The sequence below is a fragment of the Spermophilus citellus genome, assembly GCF_964194105.1.
Source record: "Spermophilus citellus genome assembly, chromosome: 4".
Lineage (NCBI taxonomy): Eukaryota > Metazoa > Chordata > Mammalia > Rodentia > Sciuridae > Spermophilus > Spermophilus citellus.
This window is the reverse complement of record NC_138185.1, coordinates 156,952,036-156,974,449: the sequence shown is the minus strand read 5'-3', so window position 1 is coordinate 156,974,449 and position 22,414 is coordinate 156,952,036. Positions and strand designations below refer to the sequence as shown.

The 22,414-nt window shown below is 40.0% G+C and overlaps 1 protein-coding gene across 1 annotated transcript in view; it reads right to left on the bottom strand.

The window, feature by feature from the left end:
• Positions 1-22,414, bottom strand: part of PRKCH (protein kinase C eta) — a 226,141-nt gene that overhangs the window by 91,571 nt on the left and 112,156 nt on the right. The window contains exons 3-9 of the mRNA XM_081292216.1: positions 16,880-17,030; positions 14,635-14,669; positions 10,766-10,854; positions 9,104-9,233; positions 6,668-6,795; positions 3,016-3,159; positions 2,688-2,861 (exon numbers count right to left, since the gene is read on the bottom strand). Coding sequence (XP_081148342.1) covers positions 2,688-2,861; positions 3,016-3,159; positions 6,668-6,795; positions 9,104-9,233; positions 10,766-10,854; positions 14,635-14,669; positions 16,880-17,030 — 851 coding nt within the window. The remainder of the gene's footprint in view (positions 1-2,687; positions 2,862-3,015; positions 3,160-6,667; positions 6,796-9,103; positions 9,234-10,765; positions 10,855-14,634; positions 14,670-16,879; positions 17,031-22,414) is intronic.

The window sequence follows — 22,414 nt, the reverse complement described above, 5'->3', positions numbered from 1 at the left end:
GGCAAAGACGGAGCACAGAATATTGTTTGGAGGATATTCCAGGTAGCAGTGGAAGGCAGGGAACACTGCAGCTCTAAAGGAACTGAGGACCCTGGAGATGGGAAAAAAGAATTAGGGGCAAGGTGGCAGGTCAGTCCCAGGACATCAGAGCCACTGAGGGCCACTTACAAGGAGGCGGTAATCTCATGGAGCCTAGACCATGAAGCGCGAGGTGCAGAGGGAGGCTGGAGAAGCCATCAGCTGTCTCCCCCGTCCTTTCCAACACTTAGGCAGCATTGGAATGCACACTCTGCATGCCCTTTAATGCATCCTCCTGTCTCCAAGTTCCAGTCTTCCCCATTCCACCTGTTCTCCAGTCTGCACATATCCCTTCCCAATAAATGCAAGTGATCCTTAAACAGTAGACTGTGCAGTCTCACCCTCGGTCAGAGAAATGCAAGCTAGACCTTCAAAGATACCATTTTTAAAAAGCTCCCAGGTCACCAAAGCAATACATAGCATGCTGTGATGGGAAGGTGAGGGTAAGAGGCTTCCTCACTCACGCTTTGGGAGTGTGAACTCAAAAAACACAGCACAGCAAGTGGTAATAAAGAGAAGGTTAAATAACACACAACAAGTGGGGGAGGGAAGAACAGAGTTTCAGTGGATTAGACAAAGGGGAATGAAAGGAAGAGAGGGGAGATGGGAATAGAAAAGACAGTAGAATAAATCAGACATAACTCCTTTGTTCATATATGAGTACACCACCAGTGAAACTCCACATCATGTACAACCACAAGAATGGAATCCCAATTTAATTTCCTAATTAAAATAAGTTATACTCCATGTGTGTAGATTATGCCAACATACACTCCACTGTCATGTATATCTAAAAAGAACAAAAAAAAAAACCACACACACACAAAAGAACACGTTAAATAAAACGTGGCAGGCAAGTCCTTAAAATGGAATGGAATATCATACAGCCATTAAAAATTAAGCAGCTGGGTGTGCACAAATATAGAACAAGCTCTAAGACATACTATTATATTAAAAATAAAGAACAGAATCATGATGAAGTATATGACTGCTTTTGATTTTTTTAAAAAATAAACATGCATGCATATAGGTGGTATGCATGTTTTTATGAACAAAACATTCTCTGAACAGCTACACATGAAACTAATAAATACTATTTCTTTTGGATAAATGATACAGATATTTGGAGGGTGCTTGTATATTGTAAGAAATTAGTTTCTTACAGTTAAGTAAATGCAATCTGAAAAATCATCACTCTGCTTCAATTTATTCCATGACTTTCCATTGCTCCTAAGATTAAAATCCAAACTCCTTAATGCATCATCAGTCCCACCAGGCCCCTCCTCAGCCAGTATCCCACATGTACTGAGCTGTATTCACACCTGATGTTCTCCCTCACCTCCAGATTTGTGTGCGCTGTTTACCAGACATGGCGTGTGCACCTTTATTCTCTTTGCCTAAGTAATTCAATTTACCCTTCTGGTTCCAGCTTCACTGTTAATTTTTGTAGAACTGTGCATCAGCATCTCTGACCAGGTGAGATGCCCCTATTCCACTCCCAGGGCACCTTTTACTTCCTGATGGGGCAGACCCAGAAGCCACTCTCCCAGAATGCCTTTTGACAGCAAGAAATTCCGACTCATCCATCAGAATCTTGGTCTCCTCTCAGGGTCCATTTCCATTCTTACCAATACCAGAAACTCAAATTTTGAGCCCAATTCTAAATAAGCAGCAGAGTTCCCTGCCTCAGGATGAACTGAGGTTGACGTTTATCTTGACCAGATATTTGTTCTTCCAGCCTCCCTTGTTACTAAGATTAATTGGCCTACATCTAGGAAAAGTCTTGTCTTCCTGATTAAAGAAGGGTGGTCCATGCAGCCTTTTGGTCTCTGCCTCTGTACTTCCTGCTTTGGTCATGTGAGGGTGTGATATTGAGGGATGCTGCAAATACCCTGAGATCCCTGAGGGGAAGACAGGCTCAATGTCACTGGGCAATGAATGCAATCTTAGCATTGTTACCATCCGACTTCTCATCACATGAAATAAAGAACAAACTCTGTATTAATGAAATGAACCCATCCTGTTTCTGTTTCAACCACTTTTGGTTGGGTATTCCATTAACCACAGCCAAAAGCATTCCTCATTGCCTTAACCCTGATAGGGCAGACTCGAGTCCCAAAATCAGTCCGTGGCATCAATCAAAAGGTTTTGTTTGAGGCTGGGAAAAATGCCTCAGGATATTCCAAATCAGGGTGCCCTCTTGGGACTACTCTCTCAGAAGACAATATTTTCAGACCCCTTTTCTGACCTCTTGTGCCTATGTCTGGAGTAAAATCAAGGCCAAATTCATCAAGAAAAATCAGCCTAGAACATTTACCCTATTCTTAGTCTTTGTAACCTTCACTTTGCTAGAGAAAACACATAGGAAGAGTTCTTCATTCTTAGGACACACACCTTTCCCAGGACAACATGAAGGAAGGAGAGGTGAACTCATTAGTTTCTCTCTTTTCCCAGAGGGTGCCAGAAGTCCCCAACGTCTTTGGATGGTCCTACGTTCAGAACCATTCCAAAAAAATTTCTGATCCTCAACTTTATAAAATCTTCAAAATCTTATTATCTCAACTCCAATGATGGAGGCTGCAGAGTCAGTGAACCCGAGTGGTACTTACAGGGGTCTGGAAGCAGCAGAACAACTGGGTGAGGAAGGGGTGATTGCGGGCCAAAGACAGGATCCTCTTCTCAGTCATGGTGCATTCCACATCGTCATCCTGGAGGATCACGTCCTTCTTCAGCACCTTCACAGCATAGAGGTCTCCTGTTTGTTTTATCCTTGCAAGCATCACCTAGGGCAAAGCAGGAGGGAGTGTGAGGGAGGCCTCTGTGGGTTCTTAGTGTAGGGGCACACAAGTGGATGGGTATACACACAGACATACATAAAGACCATACATATAGCATGCTTACTTTAACCCAGACAGTTCAAGACTCATCAAGACTCACCTTCCCAAAACTCCCCTTCCCCAACACTCGGATGAATTCGAAGTTGTCGATACCAAATCGGTTGGAAGAATTAACCCCAACCCCATTTCCTTCTTTGGTGCCATCCTTTCCCTGTCTTCTTAGGGTCGATCTAGAAACGAGTTTCTGCAAAGAGAAAGAATATGTTGAGTCATAAATTACAGTGTGAGCATGAAGTATGCTTGGATGGAGAAGGCCTAACTGGGGGCATTCCTAACCTTCTATCCAGCACATGTGGATAGCTGGATCAGCTCAGCTCAGCTGATGATCAAGTTCTGCAACTCAACACTACCTTAGCAGCAACTTCTGGATTGTGCCTACTGCTATGTGGAAAAAAAATCATCATAAAATATATCTAAGCCAGGAATTTGCAGCTCAAATGGAATGTATGGAAACATGGATGGATGCCTTAGGCTGGTCCCTCTGTGTTCTTTGCTGTGGCTTTTCATAGGGCTGTTGGAGTCTAGGAGCGCCACCTAGTGTCCACTTCATGCAAAGAGCGGTTTTCGTGTTGGTGCAGAGGATCAAGTTCCTGCAAAGTTTTTTTGATTTGTTTTGTTTTTTTACTACTTTTTAGTTGTTGATGGACCTTTATTCCATTTATTCTATTTGTTTATATACGGTACTGAGAATCTAACCCAGTGCCTCACACATGCTAGGCAAGCGCTCTACCACTGAGCCCCAGCCCCAGCCATGATGCCAAGTTTTTAATACAGAATTTTAAATTATATGAGAGAAGTGAAAATTCAATGTGAAAATTGGAACAATTACAAAAGGTCCAAAGGATAAAATTTTAAATACCTAAAATTTCATCAGCCACTTCTCAAAACATATACAGTTTAAAAACAAAGAGACATGCATATTTTCATACTTTAGTAAATTTTTTAAAACATAATTATGTTTTATAACACATTTTTTTCTTTAAAAAAATTGGTGATGTGTATTTTACATATCTTTAAGGATCCTTTCAGAATATGAAAGTTATTTATTTATTTATTTACTTATTTACTTATTTATTTATTGTGGTGCTAAGGATGGAACCCAGGATCTCATACCTACTAGCAAAGTGCTCTACCACTAAGTTATACCCCCATCCTTAGGACATGAGCATTAATGGCTGTTCAATAATTCATTTTATGGAAATATCATTATTTATTTAGTAATTTCTTTATTATTGAAAATACAGGCCATCTTCCATTTTTTAAACCACAGTGTACATAATACATGCACTCATACCATAGTGAACATACTTATATGCAAATCTTCAAAATAGGGTAGTTAATGAGTTCAGGCTCTGAAGGAAGCTGCCTGGGTTCAAGTAACTGCTCTGCAACCTAACCTGTGACCTTGAGCCAGTTACCTTACCCAGCCTCAGTTTCCTCTTCTGACAAAATTTCAGTTATAGCATCTGCCATATAAGTTATCATGAGAAACAAATGAACACGTAACACAGATTGGTGCCTGTCAGTCAATACACTTCAGCCATGCTGTCATTACCATTATCTATTTTTTTTTTTAAAAGAGAGAGTGAGAGACAGAGAGAGAGACATTATCTATTTTTTTCAAGTAACTTTTTGGAAATGAAATCTTTTAGGCCAAAGTATGAACTTTGAAGACTTCTGATACATAGCCAACTTGCACTCTACAAAGATGGGCCAATTTACATATCCACCAGCTTCAGTTTCACCGCCCTGCACCAGCAGTAAATGTGGTCACGTTGGTCAGCTCCTGGATCCTTGATGCCCCTTCACAGAGAGGAGCTACCCAAAGGCAGGTGACTTTTGCAATTGCCCACTTTGGGACATTTATAAGGCAATCTACCACAAGATAACAGATCAAAATCTAACACCCTGAAGATTTTGACCTATTTAGCTACAAAAAGCTTATCTGGGGCAGCTTCTAACTATTGATGCCAATAAACTACTGTTCAGCTGCCTGAAACTTCAAGGGTTTTATTCAACCCCATAAAATAGTGATTGCAGACACAAAATGGGTATCTTAAAAATTCAGTGGTTTTAACAGTTCCTCCTTTAAATCTCTCATTACAGTTTTTTCAAAGATAGAAAAGTGGTACCAGCTTAAATTTCACTTCCTTCACTTATATACTTTGCCCTGTTGGGTGTGCAACAGTTAGAAAACTCCAAGGCTGTGTTTCTCAATCTTTAAAAAAAAAAAAAACACATTCTTCTCTTTTTTTAGACTTAAAGTTATCCTTTTAATGTTGTAAAGTCATATAGCAAGTAATCCTGATTTTCCTAGCATAACATTAACTAGCATAACATTAAAGATACTTGGTTTAAACAAGAAGGGATACTATCCACGTCTAGAGATTGTATCATTTGGCCTATGTCATTCCCTCTGAGCTTTAGAAGCCCCTGGCTCAGGCTGAAATCCTCCATGTCCTCTCTTTAGGAACAGCTGTCTTATGCACTAGAAATCCCTCTTACTGGTTTAACATCCTATATGCCTCTCCCCATAAGACAGATGGACTTGGAATTTTCTGATAACTTTCGTCAAATCAAGAAACACCTTGTCAATCCCTTGTCTACTAGACAGAAGCCTTTCACTAAAAAGGAAATGAGCTGGTTAGTGTTGACATTTTATAAGTTACTAAGAACTTCACAGTGATTGCACTTCCCTTCCCACATACCCAGAGATTAGGCAACAGTTTGATTTAGAATTTTCCAGAACCATGTATAAGGCTACACCTTACAGATCTCACAGCCATACAGCCATGGCTATTTCTCTGCAGACGCTGGCCAGGAAGGCAGCAATAAGAATGTGCCTGGGAAGCAGCCAAGGCTCTAGCCGACAGAGGTCACCCAGGGAGCCTGTATGACAAAACACATCCAGGGCCACTGACCAACTCCACCCACTCCACAGAGCCCAGAGGAAGGAACTCCTGTCAGTTGCTGAATGCAAGAGATAAATTCACAGTCCATAAACAAAAACTGCAGAGCTTCTAGACTTCAGGGCAGTGGAGAACCACAAATATTTTCAAGTTCAACCCCTTCAGAGAGGAGGAAGTTGAGGCTGGTGGCTACTGATCAACTCTCCTGCCCAGTCCCTAGACAAGGGCATAACCAAGGCCTCTGAGTTCTAAGCTTTTCACTTGACCATACAGACAGTAAGATGATTCTCTCTCTCTCTCTCTCTCTCTCTCTCTCTCTCTCTCTCTCTCTCTCTCTCTCTCTTTCTCCCTTCCTTCCTTTCTCTCTCTTTCTCTCTCTTTCTTTCTTTCTTCCCTCTTTCCTTTCTCTCTCTCTCCCCCCACCCCGTTTTGTGGCTGTATAACCAATGTGATCCTGCAATTTGTACACGTGGAAAATTGAGAATTCATACCCCATTTGAATCAAATGTATGATATGTCAAGATCATTGTATCGTCTTGAGCAATTAATAAAAAAAAGAAAGAAAGAAAACAAAAATCTTTCTGCTACCTCCTGGTATCTCTGCATGGTTGTTATTTCTAGTAGCATAACTATACATAAGCTCTTATTTGTGGAACAAAATGCTTTTTTAAAAATGCAAAACCTCTGTTTAATGTATCTGCTGAGAATAGAAACTTTGATGGTGGGGGTCACCACATCTAACAACTTTTAAATTGCAATACATGAAAAGAAGCAAAGTCTCACCGAGGTTGGAGAGATATTTCCAGGCTGGAGACCCATCCCTGCCAGGGTCTTGGCAAGCTCCACCGCATTTACCCCACAGTTAGGGGCCACATTTGCTTGACATCGAATATGTACATTCATTTTACATACTGGAGGGAGAGGAAAATAAAACACACAGTCAGAAAAGAGCCAGGTTAACATGTGCTTTAACAGAGAAACTTTACAACCTAAATGATGAGGACAAAGGAATTATGCAAGACAAACACTGTCATCCCATAAAATTAAACTCACACTTGTAAAAATTCCTGACATTTTTATCTATTTCTGTTTCGTGCAGAAGCAGAAATTCTGGTCTTCTAAAGAAGAATAGAATTCAAATATATTTTAATTCTACCATGACTTGATGAAACATATTCATCTAAATTACAAGTAACAGTCATTTCTGACTTCCCTTCGTGATCCAATATGAAGACAGCTCACAAATAAAAAGTAGGATGTCCACTGACTACTCTTTTCCTTCTCTCTCTCAACAGTGAAATGAAAGGCAGCAGTCTAAATGCCACAATAGAGACCACTGTTCAAACAGGATGGAAATGGTGTTTCTGAGAGAAGAGCCAGCCGTGACGTCAAGTTTTCTGAGTATTGTTGTGGGTGGGCAGCTCTCAGAGCTCAGCCACACATCCTGTGGGGCTGTGGTTCTGAGAGTTTGCAGCCTGTAGTTCTAACTGTTTTATGGCAGAAGAAAAAGGCAATTTTGCAAACGTTTGAAGACCAGGGTAAATGGCAGGTGGAAGAAACAAGCAAAGTGAGCTTTTCCTTGTGCTCAGGAAGCTGACTTAGGACATTGAAGGCTCTGAGGTTCAATCAGGAGAAATAAATTCTCAGACAGACTTTTTTTCTTAATTTTTTAGTTTTAGATGGGCACGATACCTTTATTTTATTTATTTATTTTTATGTGGTGCTGAGGATGGAACCCAGTGCCTCAAACATGCTAAGCAAGTGCTCTACCACTGAACTACAGCCCCAGCCCCTCAGACAGATTCTTGACATGGGCCCTGCTGATGGGAAGTAGAACTGAAGCTACATGCAACCAATTTCTGTTTCATGGAGTCAGCCCTTCTTTGGGAGCATGCACAAACCCAGGTTTTATGGGACTTGAATTGTTGCAATTTAGGAAGCCTTAAGAAAAACCATGCTAAATGAAGCAGAGAGGGAATCTTAAATTTAACCTTCATAGCTTCATGGAAAATTCACCTCTCTCAGGAAGACTAGAGCAGACACAAAGGCCTACAAGTGGCCTTTCAAAGCCACCTCAGGACGATGAAAACAAACATTACAGGAGCTAGAGCACTGCAAGCTTGTGGTCCTCAGGCCACCAGGTACAAAAGCAATGCAGATGAAGCCCTGCATGGCTCTGCACACAAGCAACAACCCAGGAAAGCAGACAGTGACTGGTGGGTTGGACACTCACACCTAGGTGAGACCATCAAGCTGAGGTCAATCAGCAACAAAACCCCAAACTCTAAAAATTATACATGAGCAAGCCGTTATTTTGGTTTTGTGAAAAAATGATTATTAAATGGTGTTCTAAAAAGGTAGAAGAATTTGCTCTTTTAAATGACATGTGATTGATCCTTTTGTCTACAGAAGCAGGTTTGGTAAGTCTAGGCAGTAAATAGAAGTTGGTTAGACAGACACACACACACCAATTCTACCTCCTCCATTGCTCCCCTGGCCCAGAGACTCAGGAGGCATCTAATGAGGCTTCAGGTGCAACCCACAACAGAACATTACGTCTCAGTGGGAGATGACTCAAGGTTAATTCATTATAGGACAAGGGTCAGCCCTCAATGCCATAGAGCCTTTGCAAGGGCAAAAGCTCCAAAAGGTGCTGAGCCCAGTTGGTAAGATGCAAGGCCACAACCAAAGCTTCAGTGTTCTCTATTCCACCTACTCCTCCAACCTCCTTTAAAGAACTCTTGCAGAAGACCTAGGGCAGCTCCTGCTAGGCTTTGACAACTCCATTCCTCCTTATTTCTGGTGAGGGCATCAGACCTACTCTCCCACCAGTTCTTACTCATAATGCAATCTTCTCTCTTGGCCATCTCACCTCTCACCTCCTACCATCTTCCACCTCTAACCAACATCCCATTTTTCTTCTTTCAAATACCTATTTAAAAACATAATGCCTTGTCTGCACTCAACAACAATTAGATGATAGGCAGCTAGATCACTGAATTTAACATTTGGCTTAATGTTCTATGTTAATTTAGGGATCGGATATAGTTCTCTTCACATGCTTGACAAGGGGCACACAATATAAAACTACTAAGATGCTAACATACAACATATCTAAAACTCTCAGTCCTAGGACAGATACTGAGCCTACAGAACTATGAAATCTAGTAGGATGATGTTCCCATGAAGAAGTGGGTACCCAGAACCTCAACATCTCACTTTTACACTGAAGTCCTTGTCGCATTATGCCCCAGAGCAGGGAGCCACAGTGATCGCAAAACGTTGGCACTTTGTAGTTGTGGATGCTGAATTTGTGTGGGATGTTGATTCCAAACCTCTGTTCAGCAATCTGGGGGGAAAAAATCCCGAGAGGACAAGAATTAAAATTTCAATATCAACTCTTTTATAAAAAGGATAACAGGAGCCTACCAAATGCAAAGTGTTACAATGACATTTGAGCTGGGTATATTATTTTACTATACTCAGCTCCCATTAATTACTCAGGTCTCATTAACCATACTTAGTACATTTTCTAATGAACAAGACATGACAGATATGTGAGGTGTATATTAGAACATCCACCATTTGTAGAGATAAATAGAAATCAAGATTTTCATTTCATCTTTTATATTCAAGCCACAGCTCTCTCCCTGCCAATCCCCTCAATACCCAATCCTATTTCCTAGAAGGTTTTGACTTCAAGATTAAATGGGTCTTTTATACCCTATATAATTTGTTATCACTATAAGTTTTAGATGTTGTGTCACAAGGGGGAACAAAAAGAAGGCACTCAGAAGACATGGAATCACAGAAGGAAGTCATTCCAAAGCGACATTAAAGTGGCCACATTATTCAGCCCTTCCAGCCTTTGTCTGGCATTTGCATTCTAATAATCAGAGCTCAAAGTTCCTGGTTTAATCTCACATACTGTTTCTGGCAAATAATTACACTAGCTGTATGCTCTATGGCCTACATTGTAATTTGAAGCAATAATGACAGGTCCGAAAATGACAAGGAGGAGAGCAATTATTATTCCTATTGAGTCTTCTCAGCCCTCTTTCTCATAAAAGCTGTGGTTCATACCTCCCTGTATGAACTCCTTAGCAATCCTGAATGTGTACATTAAACAACCACTGCGTCCCAGAGTCAGATTTTCCAAAGCATCTGCAAATCCACTGCTAAGTGTCAGCGATAACATTGCTTTTCCCTCCAGAATTTGAAATGTGTGCCTATTCTAGCAAAATGCAATATGAGGGGCAGAAATGAAGTCCCTGTTTTTACATACAGGTATATATCCTTCCTGAGATTTCTTAAGAGGCTGGAGGAGGCCAACAATCTCTTAGGAAGCAGAATGCACAGTTAACAATATACTTGTCAATTCTATTTCATTTAACCCCCTACAAAATAAGCATAAGGGGAATATTGATCCTGTTTTCTGACTGCAACACAGAGAGGTTATGGGCCATCCTGAGCTCACAGAGAAGATCACTAATAAAGGCTAGATTGGGCATGCCAATCTGGGTGGTCAGCCCTATAGCTGTCTCCACATTAGTAAAATGGATCCATAGAGCTTCTGCCCAGCTGACCACTAATGAGCCCCTCAGAAGGCAAGGCCATGCAACACAAGAACAGAAATACAAAATGTAATAACATTTTTAAAAAGGAAAGAAATTTCAATTCTAATACCATCCTGGACTCACAGATTGTGGGAGGGAAGTTGGGGAGGGGAGAAAAAGACATGCAGAAGGAGGGAGGGAAGAAGGGAGAGAGAGCATGCATGCATGTGTACACACACACACACACACACACACACACACGTACACACGCACATACATACACACACCCCGTAGGTGCTTAACCAGCAAACTAATAACCTCTTACCTTTGAATCCACTTTGTTGATATTGTTTTGGCAAGTACAGGCTGTAACAATTAGATGATGGCAGCGTTTATGGACGACACAGGTGCACACTAGGAAATTAAATCCAGCAATTACACATTTATCAGATGCTCACAGTCCCGCCAGTTGCAGCAGAGTCAACGAAGGCTGCACCAGACTCAACTTGGACATCTGCCCCCGATGGTGGCAGCCAGCACTCCCATGCTCCTGTCTCTTTCACCATATCTTAACAGAGATCTTTGCCCATGCTCAAATTATCTTTCTTCAAGTCCTGAACTTATTTCCTCCTCCCTAACTTTATTCCATCTCACTTCTCCCTCCAGAGGACTCTTCCCACAGTATAACTCTGCCCCATGATTTAAAATTTCCATTGGCATCTCATAGCCAATCAATAGTGCTCAAAATTTCTAGCCAGGTTTCAGACCCTCTAGAAGTTACCCCAGTCTACCTGCTACCTTTCTTCTATGGAATCATTTGTTCCAATAAAAATAAAGTTAGTTAATATTTTTTAGAATACATCTTCCCCCTTTTCTAAACACTACCTATGTCCTTCACCATCTCTAGACTATTCTATTTGCCTATCAACTAACTAAATCTTAAGTTTATAAGGTAGTACAACTAATAAAAGGAAAAAACCTCTTCTGCCATGCATGGTGGCACACACCTGTCACCCCAGCAGCTTAGGAGGCTCAGGAAGGAGGATCGCAAGTTCAAAGCCAGTCCCAGCAATTTAGCAAGACCCTAAGCAACTTACCAAGACCCTGTCTCAAAATAAAAAATAAAAAGGACTGGGGATGTGGCTCAGAGGTTGAGTACCCCTGGGTTTGATCCCTGATATCAAAAATAGATAAACAGACAGACAAACCTCTTCCATGAAAATAGCCTATGCCTGGTCCCCTTCTACACTGAAACCATCTCTCCCTCCTCTGATCTTCTACAGCCCTTAGCCTGACCCCTCACATCAAGCCTTCCACATGCAGCCTCACCATGCCTAGAATTCCCAGCATGATGCCTTGTGCTGAGCAGGTATCCACTAAACGTTTGCTGAATGTCTCAATCAATTGCCTGAATATTTAGAACGTTCTGAGTAATATTTTTTCCTCATTTTCATCCAGATAACTGACATAGTGCAGATGGAATTGAGCTTGTCATTAAAGGATAAACACACGTGTTGAAGCAGTATAAAAATATACATCTCTTTAAGATCCCTCAAGACATGTGGAACGTTTTAGGATTAATCACACAAAGACAGGTGACATGTCAGCAAACAGCACTGGGCCTGAACACACATCTAGCTTTCACCAGGTTGAATTCTGAGGACTGCCACATTGAAAGTGCTCAGAGAGCTGGTCTTTTTCTACAGGGGATCTCAACCCTGCCTTTCACAAAGAAAGAACTTGGTTTTTGAGGCTTGTGTGTGTGTGTTTTGTTGTCCTTGGTCAGCCTGGCAAAAGATTTATCAATTTTATTGATCTTTTCAAAGAACCAGCTTTTGGTTTCATAGAGTTTCTCGATTGTTCTTCTGTTTCCAACTCCCCTGATTTCTGCTCTGATTTTATTATTTCTTTTCTTCAGTTCAACTTAGGCTTAAATTTGTCTTCTCCCTCTAGTTTCCTAAGGTGGAAATTCAGACTATTACCTTTAATCTTTCTTCTTTTCTAAAATATGCACTTATTGCTATAAATGTTCATCTGAGTGCTGCTTTTGCTGCATCCCATTATATTCCATTTTCACTTGATTCAAGGCACTTTTTTATGTTCTCCTGAGTTTTCTTTGACACATGCATGTTACTTAGAATGTGTGGTTTAATCTCCAAATAGTTGGAGGTTGCCCAACTATCTTTCTGGTATTGATTTCTAGTTTAATTTCTTTGTGCTCTGAGAAGATGCTTTATATGCTTTCTATTCTTTTACATTTTTATAGCCTAGAATGTGGTCTCTGTTGGTGGATGTTCCTCAGGGCTTGAGAAGAATGTGTCATCTGCTATTGTTAGATGGCATATTTCATTACATATCAATTGGACAAAGTTGTGACAGGGTTGCTTACGTTAAATACATCCCTACTCATTTTATGCCTGCTCAGACTTTTAATTACTAAGAGGCCAAAAACTCCAACTGCAATAGTGGACTTATCTATTTCTCCTTGTAGTTCTATCAGGGTTTTTGTTTTGTTTTGTTTGGGACCAGGGATTAAACCTAGGGGTGCTTAACCACTGAGCCACATCCCCATCTCCTTTTAAAAAAAAAAATTATCTAAAGACAGAGTCTCACTGAGTTGCTCAGTACCTCACTAAGTTGCTGAGGCTGGCTTTGAATTTGCAATCCTCCTGCATCAGACTCCCAAGGCACTGGGATTACAGGCATGCACCACTGGGCCTGGTTTCAGTTTTTAATCTCATATATTTTGAGGCCTATATGTTACATATATGTGTATAACAGTATGTAGATGTTAAGCACTGTTGTATCTTTTTGGAGAACTGACTCCATTATTATTACATATCATTATCCCCAATAATTTTCCTTGCTCTAAAGTCTGCTTTGCTTCTGAGGGGTGTTAGCATGGTACACCTTTCTCCAACCAAGCACTTGGTCTTATATACCTTAGCAAGATGTGAACAAAGAACTATCCCTCCTTATGTCTCCTGACTAATATTCTTTCCTAGCAGGTGACCCACTGAAAATAGCGACCAAATATCCTTGCACTATAAACCAAAAAAGAAAATAAAGTAACAAGACAGATATTCTAAATCACATCTTTTACACTCAAAACTACAGTTTTGTCTATTCAGAGTTGCTCAACTGATCTTGGTATGTGTGAGATGAGTATCACTATACATCCTGTGCTGGGGAGGCCAGGCAAAAGAATGGTACTAACCTGGTTTGTGGACTACCTTCTCATTGAGGACTGAAATGATAGCATCTAAGTCAATTATTACTGTTGTATTGATTACATATTCAGTTTTCTTTAACTTTGAAAAGTCAATGGAATTTTTCATAATATCAAAATCAAAGTTAGATCCACTACACCTTACTCAGTTTTTCTAAGGAAAATAATGTTTTAATTCGCCTGCAGAAGAGAAGGTGAGATTTTCTCATTTACACATAGACTACCACTGTAGGATATGTAGTGTTAGTTTGTCAATCATCTGCACAGTGAAAATCAAAAGAACGAGTGCTATAGATGTGAACCATGGGGTGATAAAGAAGCCAATGGTAAGGGAGACCCAAGCATAGGCCAAGGCTGATCCCACCCAGCTAGACCACTTGAGAACAAGGTCTTTCATTTCATCCCACCTCAACTGGAACACTAGCAAATGGGTTTTATCTTAGAATTGTGAAAATCAAAATAAATTTACTGTGTAGTAACACAAGATCATTAATAGTTTAATTTTGAACATTTCTCTTATTGTTTTTAAATCAGAAAATTTTTTTAAAAATTGGAAAATAGCTTTCTATTCCCTAAGCAGACTAAATGAAGACAGTATTGTACTACTTCTCAACCCTAGTGACAATTGAATGTGAAAAACAAAACTTTATCTTAGACATTCAAGGTTGTACTCACAAAACAGCAATACTTTTTAGTACTTTCTTGTTATTGCACAGACAAAACTTTAAACAATGAAACTTAACCGGGTATTCTGGTTTTAGAAATAAAAACATCCCCTCTACATGTCTAAAATGCAGCCAAGATCTAACCAAAACTAAGGAGTTATAACTATACAGGGGTCTCCTTTGACCTATAGTTATTAATCACAATATTAATGGAACGTATCCTGTTTTCTCTTAACATAATCATTTTTTAACATAGGAACAAGATTAAACATTATTTTTTTAAAAAAAATGTGTTCTTACCTTGGCATTGATAACCCTGTTTCCCAAATACTCCCCTGTTCAAAACAATAGAGAAAGGAATCATCATTAGTCAAACATTTCAGCAATAACCTCTTATAATTACAGTCCTTCAAAGGAAATAAGTTTCATCCTCCAGTTCTTTATGAAAACACAATTTCAGGGAAGAGGCAAAGACAATGAGCTTTTTGAGCCCACCCCAACTGAGCCTCACCAAACAGCTCCTCCACCACCTTACTGCCTCACATACACAGAAAGATGAACAGACAGGAAGTAAACATACAGAAGGACACAGTGAGTCCAGCACAGTTCCCTCTTCCCTGGGCCCACATCACCCCTGGAGTCCACAGGGGGGCAGAAGTGCTGCTACTATATGCCCTTCCGGCGGACTTTGGATTTGTCCCTGATACATTCTCTGGGTGATGATGATGATATCCTCATTCTCATTAACAAAGACCATGTTTTACAAAACCTATCAGGCCCTGGGCCAAGTGGCTACTATCTCATTTAATCCTCCTGAAATCCATGGGAGGTAAGCACACATAATAAGATGGTTAAGAGCACATGCTCCAAAGCCAGATGCTGTGATTTACAGCAAGTTGTTATCTCTGTTGAGCCATAGTTTTCCCGTGTATACAGGGGAATAATGATAACAGTATCTACTTCCCAGGTTTACCACAAAGATAGAACAAGTTGTTAAAATGCTTAAAGTGCCTTAAACTTTAAGTACTATGCAAAAGTTTATTATGTAAATAAAATAAAACCATTGTCTCTGTTTTGCACATGAGGAGACAGTGGTGGGTTATATAACTGAAGTTCACCTACCCAGTTGGTGATAAGATTCAATGTCAGAGTTCATACTATTAAACACACACACACACACACACACACACACACACACACAAAATAAACCAATATTTTAAGTAAGAAAGAATGTGTGTGAGTGTGTGCATCTGTCATAGGTTTTAAGGCTAGTTGGGGAGTTAATGTTCTCTTGGGGGAAAAATTCAGAGGTATTATCAAGTAAGTTTCTATTATGAACATTAGTTGAGTTCAGAGGTCATCACCACCAAAGCCGAAGGGACCAGGCAGGTCACACAAAAGAGGGAAGAGAATGGTGTGACATGAAATAAAAAGCAGCTGGGCAACCCAGAGAGAGGGGGAGAGGGAACGCGGCTCAAAGACGCCATAGATACTAATTTTTTCAATGAAAAACATAATATGATTTTTTTTCTGAAGATTATAAATGTTACAACACGTTTGTAAGCTTTATAGCAATAGCCCATTTAGGACCTCAAACTCTATTCTTGATTTAAAACGCCAGAAACACTAAGTAACCCTGGGTTCTCACTGCTAAAAGGAAGAAATACAAAGTAATCACAAAATCAAAGTGCAAAATAATTGATCAATATTCAGAAATTACTCTGAATTAAGTGTTTCTGCCTTCATTAAACACAATTATTAAAGTCTGTATCACTAACAGACCTCCTCTCATGTACTAGTGACCTCTCTCTCCTACTGAGATGCTGTGTATATAAATTCACCCGTGTGGGTGTGGGTGTGGGGGTGGGGGTGGGGGTGGGGGGGGGTGTTTCTTTATTCTCTTTCCAAATACAGCAAACATCCTTAATTCTGTCTCTAACTGAAGATAACCACTGCTTAAATTTATATTATGTTATAGTTTTATGTATTGAAAGTTACTGCCTCGAATCTTTAGAATTTATTTGAATTATGTTAGCCCCTAATAGCCTGGGGTTAAATGACAGTATAGGATCACTTCAGGCCATTACCTTCCACTACACACCATGAAGCTGAAGACTACTGGGTATTTAGTTTCCTTGCAACAATTAATTCCCATAACGCATCACATGATCCATGCCATCTTAAGATCAATACCATTGATTTTTTTTCTCCCAGGCTAATTACCTAATTTATTGATTATCTCTGTATTGACCCACTAGCTTCTTTCTCTAATTTATGCCTTTTGACCAGTTCATTAGCACTTTTACTAAAATAATTGGAAAAATAAATAATATCTAAAACTTGGATCTAGAAATTATTGAGATCTTTTCTTTTTTTCTTGATGATGGGGTTCAAAATTACTCAGTCAACTTATTGAAGAGGAGGCAAAAATCAGATCCTAAAAATAGTTCTTAATAATCATGCTTTCTCCTGATATCACACAGAACCAAAGGGAGCCTCTGATAGAGAGAGGGTCTTAGGAGGGGGAAGCCAGGGGATCTCTCACCAGATGAACTCTCTGCAGTGAGAGCAGTAGGTGGGCTGCCTCAGGTATGTGGCCATAAACTTGTGTCCGTTGATCTGGTGGACCCGCCTTCGCATAGCCCTTTGGCGCTTTCTGGTAAAATGTTTGAAGATTCGGTCTCTCTGGAGAGTGGCTGTATATTAAAATAAAGGTAAAAAAGAAAAATGAAAGAAAAAAATTAATATATGAAAGAAAAACTTAATAATATGAGACAGTCTCACAGTTCCAATACTTCCCCAGTTTGTTGTTCCTTCAAGATTCAAAACATCTTGAAAAAACACCTAACTTTTCTTAAACCTGAGGACCCTTCCATTTTGAGGTTAGACCTATGTGAGATCCCAGTGCCTGATGATAACTGGCTATTCAGGGCCAATCCCCCAGCCCAGACCATGAGTTTCCCAAGGATCCTAGGCTCCCCTGTGGGCAGCAACATGGCCTCCCAGACTCGGCTTAGATGTCTGGGTCCTTATGTCCATTTTTGGAGTGTAATGGCTGGCAGGTGAAGCAGTTTCTTACTGTTTTTCCCCTTTACTTCTGGTGTCCTCACAAACTGAACAAGGGAACTGCCCATGGCACAGGCTACGAGAGCTGTGTCCCAGAGCAGTTGGTACAGAACCACCTCTGTTACCCTGGACTGATAGAATTTTGGACAGTCCAAAATTTTCTAATCTCACATTTTAAAATAGTGGCTTCTAATCTGAAGAGTCTGGAAACTGTGTATCTTATCAAGATAATAAATTATGTCTTCTATATTGTTACACTAGAATTTTTCCAATGTTGGCAGAAACTTATGATTAATAAAACAAAACTTACATCCTTGATAATACTTTTAAGTAAATCCATAATATAGAAAAGGAGATTTAAGAATCATGTAAGAATAACTTGCTTATAAAATTTAAAGTCTGGAAGAAATATATTTCTTTTCTTTTTTTTAATTGACATAATTGTACAACTTTAAAGGGTAAGCGCAATATTTCAGTACATTTATACACTGAATTTATCAACTTAGGACACTCAAGGTCATCCATCATTTCAAACATTTACCATTTATTTGTGAAGAGGGCATTAAAAAAATCCTCTCCTCTACCCATCTCGAGTTATGTGGTACAACATCATGAATTATAATTACCCCCTGTGCCACAAAACACCAGAACTTATTCTTCCTCTTTGGCTATGACTTTGTACTCAATTTCTAGAATAATCTCAAATACAAGTTAGGGAGGAGATTATAGAAAATGAAGAAAACACACAAAAATATTATACTCCTAGAATGGGATAAGGATAACAAAAAGTCTAAAGCCTACTCACAGATTTGCAACTTAAGAAATTTAAAGTTCCATTTGGGCAAAAGACCCAAAGCAGAAAGCTGAAAGAATCAAGTAGGTGGAAAAAGGATTGGCAAAATGTGAGAAAAGGTCACTATTTATAATGTGTAGAAACCGTTAAGAAAAACAGTGAACAATCCAGGAAAAATGGGGCAAAAAATATGAAGAAAAATTCATAAGACCATAAACACCAATAGCCAACACACAGGCCAAGACCTCCAATCCCGTCCAAGATGGACACTTAAGAACCAGGAGCTGAGGCTGGAGCTGGAGCTCAGCAGTAGAGCACTTGGGTTCGAGGCACTGGGTGAGGCACTGGGTTTGATCCCCAGCACCACATAAAAATAAATAAATAAAATAAAGGTATTGTGTTCATCTACAACTAAAAAATACCTATTAAAAAACCCAAGTCATCTGCTACCTCTAAAATTAACAAATATTACAAGAATTGCTAAAGTGTCCGTTTTGACCAGGGTTGGTAGGAATATAACTGGGCTACGACGGTCCTGACTGGGCCCCAGTGGCTATTTTCCTTACCAAACCTCAGGATTCCCACCTACAAACTAGGGGGGGGGGTGCTGTTCTCCTGAAGTTTTTCCAAGGGCCAACCGAAGTAACACATTCAAAGTGCATAGCACAAAACCAGGCACCTTAAAAAAAAAAAAAAAAAAACTGTAGATATTTCAGAAATAATTTTTGGAAGCCAATTTGACAATATATCTGTCAAAGTTTTAAAAGTACATTTCCTTTCATTCAGCAATCAACTTTTTGTTTCTATAAAAACACCAGTAAACAGGAATGTATATGCAATCCAGGTATCAAATGCTACATTCTTCTACCAGTAAAAAGTAGGATCAGCAGGGTACAATGGCACACCCGTAGTCCTCAGTATTCTGGAGGCTGAGATGGGAAGACTGGTTGAGTACACTAGTTTGAGGCCAGACTGGACAATACAGCAAGATCCTGTCTCTCTTACACATACAAGTAGGGTCTACATTAAAAATTCCAGAGAATAAAATTCAGGAACAGCCAAATAAATTTGGCTAAGGAAACAATGTCTTCAGAGGCTCTAGCATAGTTAAAATTATACCTGCCTCATTTTGTGTTTGGGGTGTGCGCAATCGGTGGCAAGCTATCATTCTCAGGTTTCCTATCTGTCTTAAGAACATAAACTATATCCCTGTCCTCAGCCCTATGAGGATAGTGTCATAATCAATACTCCTGACAGGTTCCTAAAATTTTGGACAAAAGTCACAAAAGCATAGAAGTCACCATAGTATGCCGGCCTCCTCTATGACACCTTCAGAACTCATTTAGTAAGCCCAAAGTGAGCAGATTTTAATACACATTGGTTAGCAAGTGATAACATTAGGTATTCCCCATAGCTAAGTTAACTCATCACCAGCCTAAGGGAGACCCAGCTTTAATATTGACCAAAGCAAGTTTGGTACTGAATTACTAAACACTCGTCATATCTAGATGCAAATTAAATTCTCCCTGGGGCTCTAATTACCAAGAACTTACTTATTTAATCCTTTATATATACTATAAAGATTGGCTGAAAGGTCAGCTCACTTGCATTTTTAATATTTCATTAATTGAATCCTATTTTTTTTTTCCCTCAGTAGCTATTGCCACAGCAGAATCGCAACCTGTGAATTTTCCAGCTGATTCCTTCTAGCCATAAGGATTTAGAAAGATCTTCTTGTAGCTGTCCACCATGCTGTTCACATCTTGACACCTTCACTCCTGCCTTTGGCCCTTGCTGGAAAACTCTTCCCTTCCTCTGTTTTCCACTTAATGAAGACAGACTGATCTTCACCCTCTCTGCCTCAGGGACCAAGCACCATCTCCAAATCCTAAACCAGGTGAAATGCTTCTAACCTGTTCCACAAAGCCTGGGAGTGCCCCTTCAGTCCTTCCCCTTACCCACCCCCGACCCTGTAGGCCACCTTTCTCTCCTTCACCTCTGCCCTAGGTGCCTCCCACGCACCCCACATAGCCACAGTCTCTAAACTTGACTTTTTCTTCTTCTTCATTCTTTTGCACATGTGCCTCATTGTGTTTAAAAAGCAAACACACACACTCATGAACACAGTCACACACTCCTAGGAATTTGCAAGACATTGAGTCACATAAAAAAAAAAAAAAAGTCCCCACTGGCTCCCCTTGTCACTGTTTTCTTGACTGACACCATGGGCAGGAAGAGAGAGCTCTCCCCATGCTCTGTTCACCCAGCTACAGACTGACACCCACTTCACTATCGGAACGCAGAGGGCGCCTCCTCATTACACTGGCCTCCTGTTTACTTAGGACTCAGTTAAAAGGATTATAAAAGAATATTTAATCCTGTTGTGCCTTCAACCAACTAGGGCTTTGAGAAATCTTTCAGATCACATTTTAACTGAACACGTCAGGCAACCCTGACATGCTTTGCAGCCAAACCTTGCATCACAACTTCTGCTTGGCTCCAAAGGAGCCCCATGTCTCTAAGTAAATAGGAAGCTGGCTGTGTCCCAACAGGGGAATTCACATTCCAGTCTTCAGAGGTCAGCAGCCCTGCAGCCCCATGTCTCTCCAGGAGTTGGTTATGACAAGCCATCCCATTGACAGGCTGCAGAGTAACTCTACAGAATATAGTGAAGATTAACTGTTCTTAACTAAAATTCTATTTCATAAAACTTTGTCATCCCACACACTGGTTTTGAGAACTTTAGAATGGTCAAGTGATTAGAGTCACCAAACTACCCCAGGGTAAGTTTTCACATGCAAAAGTACTAGACTAAAATGTGTTACCATATCAGTTTTTGTGAAAGATGACCGTATCTCTGAAATGCCTGTAACACTGTTTTAATATCAATAAACAGCAAATACTTCACCCTTGTTAGTCTTTTGTTCTGATTATCCAAATTTAAGGATTATATTCCAGCAGCAGAAACAAGTATTTGAAACATTCCGATGTGGGGACAATACCATGGATCATAGTTCCTTATTTTCAAATCATAGTAGGCAAATTAAATCAGAGACAGAAAATTTGTGGGTTGGCATTTCATTTCCAGAATTACTGATATAAAATGCATAAAGGAAATAACTTTGATTCCATGTAAAACACAATTTAACTCTGTGAAGCTGAATTTGCCTAATAGCACTGTGGTTTGGCCTGCTCTGTGGCTTGTCTTTATAAAGAGTTGTACAGAGAAAGACCAACAGCCTTTCTAACCACAGGCAGGGTGGGAGAGTGCAGTGGCTGAGGCATTGGGATCCGAAGCCCGAGTGTGAATCCTCCTTCTCTCCCTTATAATCTGGGTGACTTGGGCAAGTTGCTCAATGTCCTATGCTTCAGTTTCCTCATCTGTAGAACAAGAAGAGTATGTCTTTCATAGGGTCATTTGGCGGACTCATGAGTTAATAAATGTATCACAATTGGAAAAGTATCTGCCAGGTATTAACTGTTACCTATTACAATTGTTGTTAAAACCCTTACCTCACATTGCCATGCAGTTCTAGAAACAGAAAGAATTTTTAATTTAGTGTCTAATTGTCTGGAAGAAGAATGACTACCTAGGAAATCAATACTTAGAGAAGTGGAATGACATATCCAAGATTCATCTAGCTAACCAGGGCCATGACCAGCCTGGGGCTCTTCCATTCTTGAATTTATCCCAGGGTTCTCTGGGTAATGCCATACTACATTGCATCCTTTATTAGTGCAATGACTCGCAATTAGATTCTCTGGGTCTCCTGCCATCCCTGGAAAGTAATGTATTTTCTGGAAACAGAAACTAACGGGAAGGTTCAGCGAGGTCATGCAGCTGATGATATAATTGGGGACGCCAGACTCAGTATTATTACTGCACTACCAAGTAACACTATCAAATGTCTTTTTTTCTTCTTCCTGAGATAATTGTTGCACATGAGAGGGAACAACTGTGAGAAAAATAAACAGGAAAATTACAGAGTTAAGGAAATGATACTAGTCCAGAAAGAACCAGAAAGTATTATGCTTATTTATGCCTCCAAAATACAACTCTGAAAGGTTATGAGTTAATGCAAGAGAATTCTGCTTACCATGATCAAACACACAGAATAAACCCACCATCTGATCACAGAGCTGTTGGCATGAAGAATGTGCGAAAAAATAAATGTAAACATGGGTGATCCCTGTTTGAGACAATGATATAAACAGAGAAAG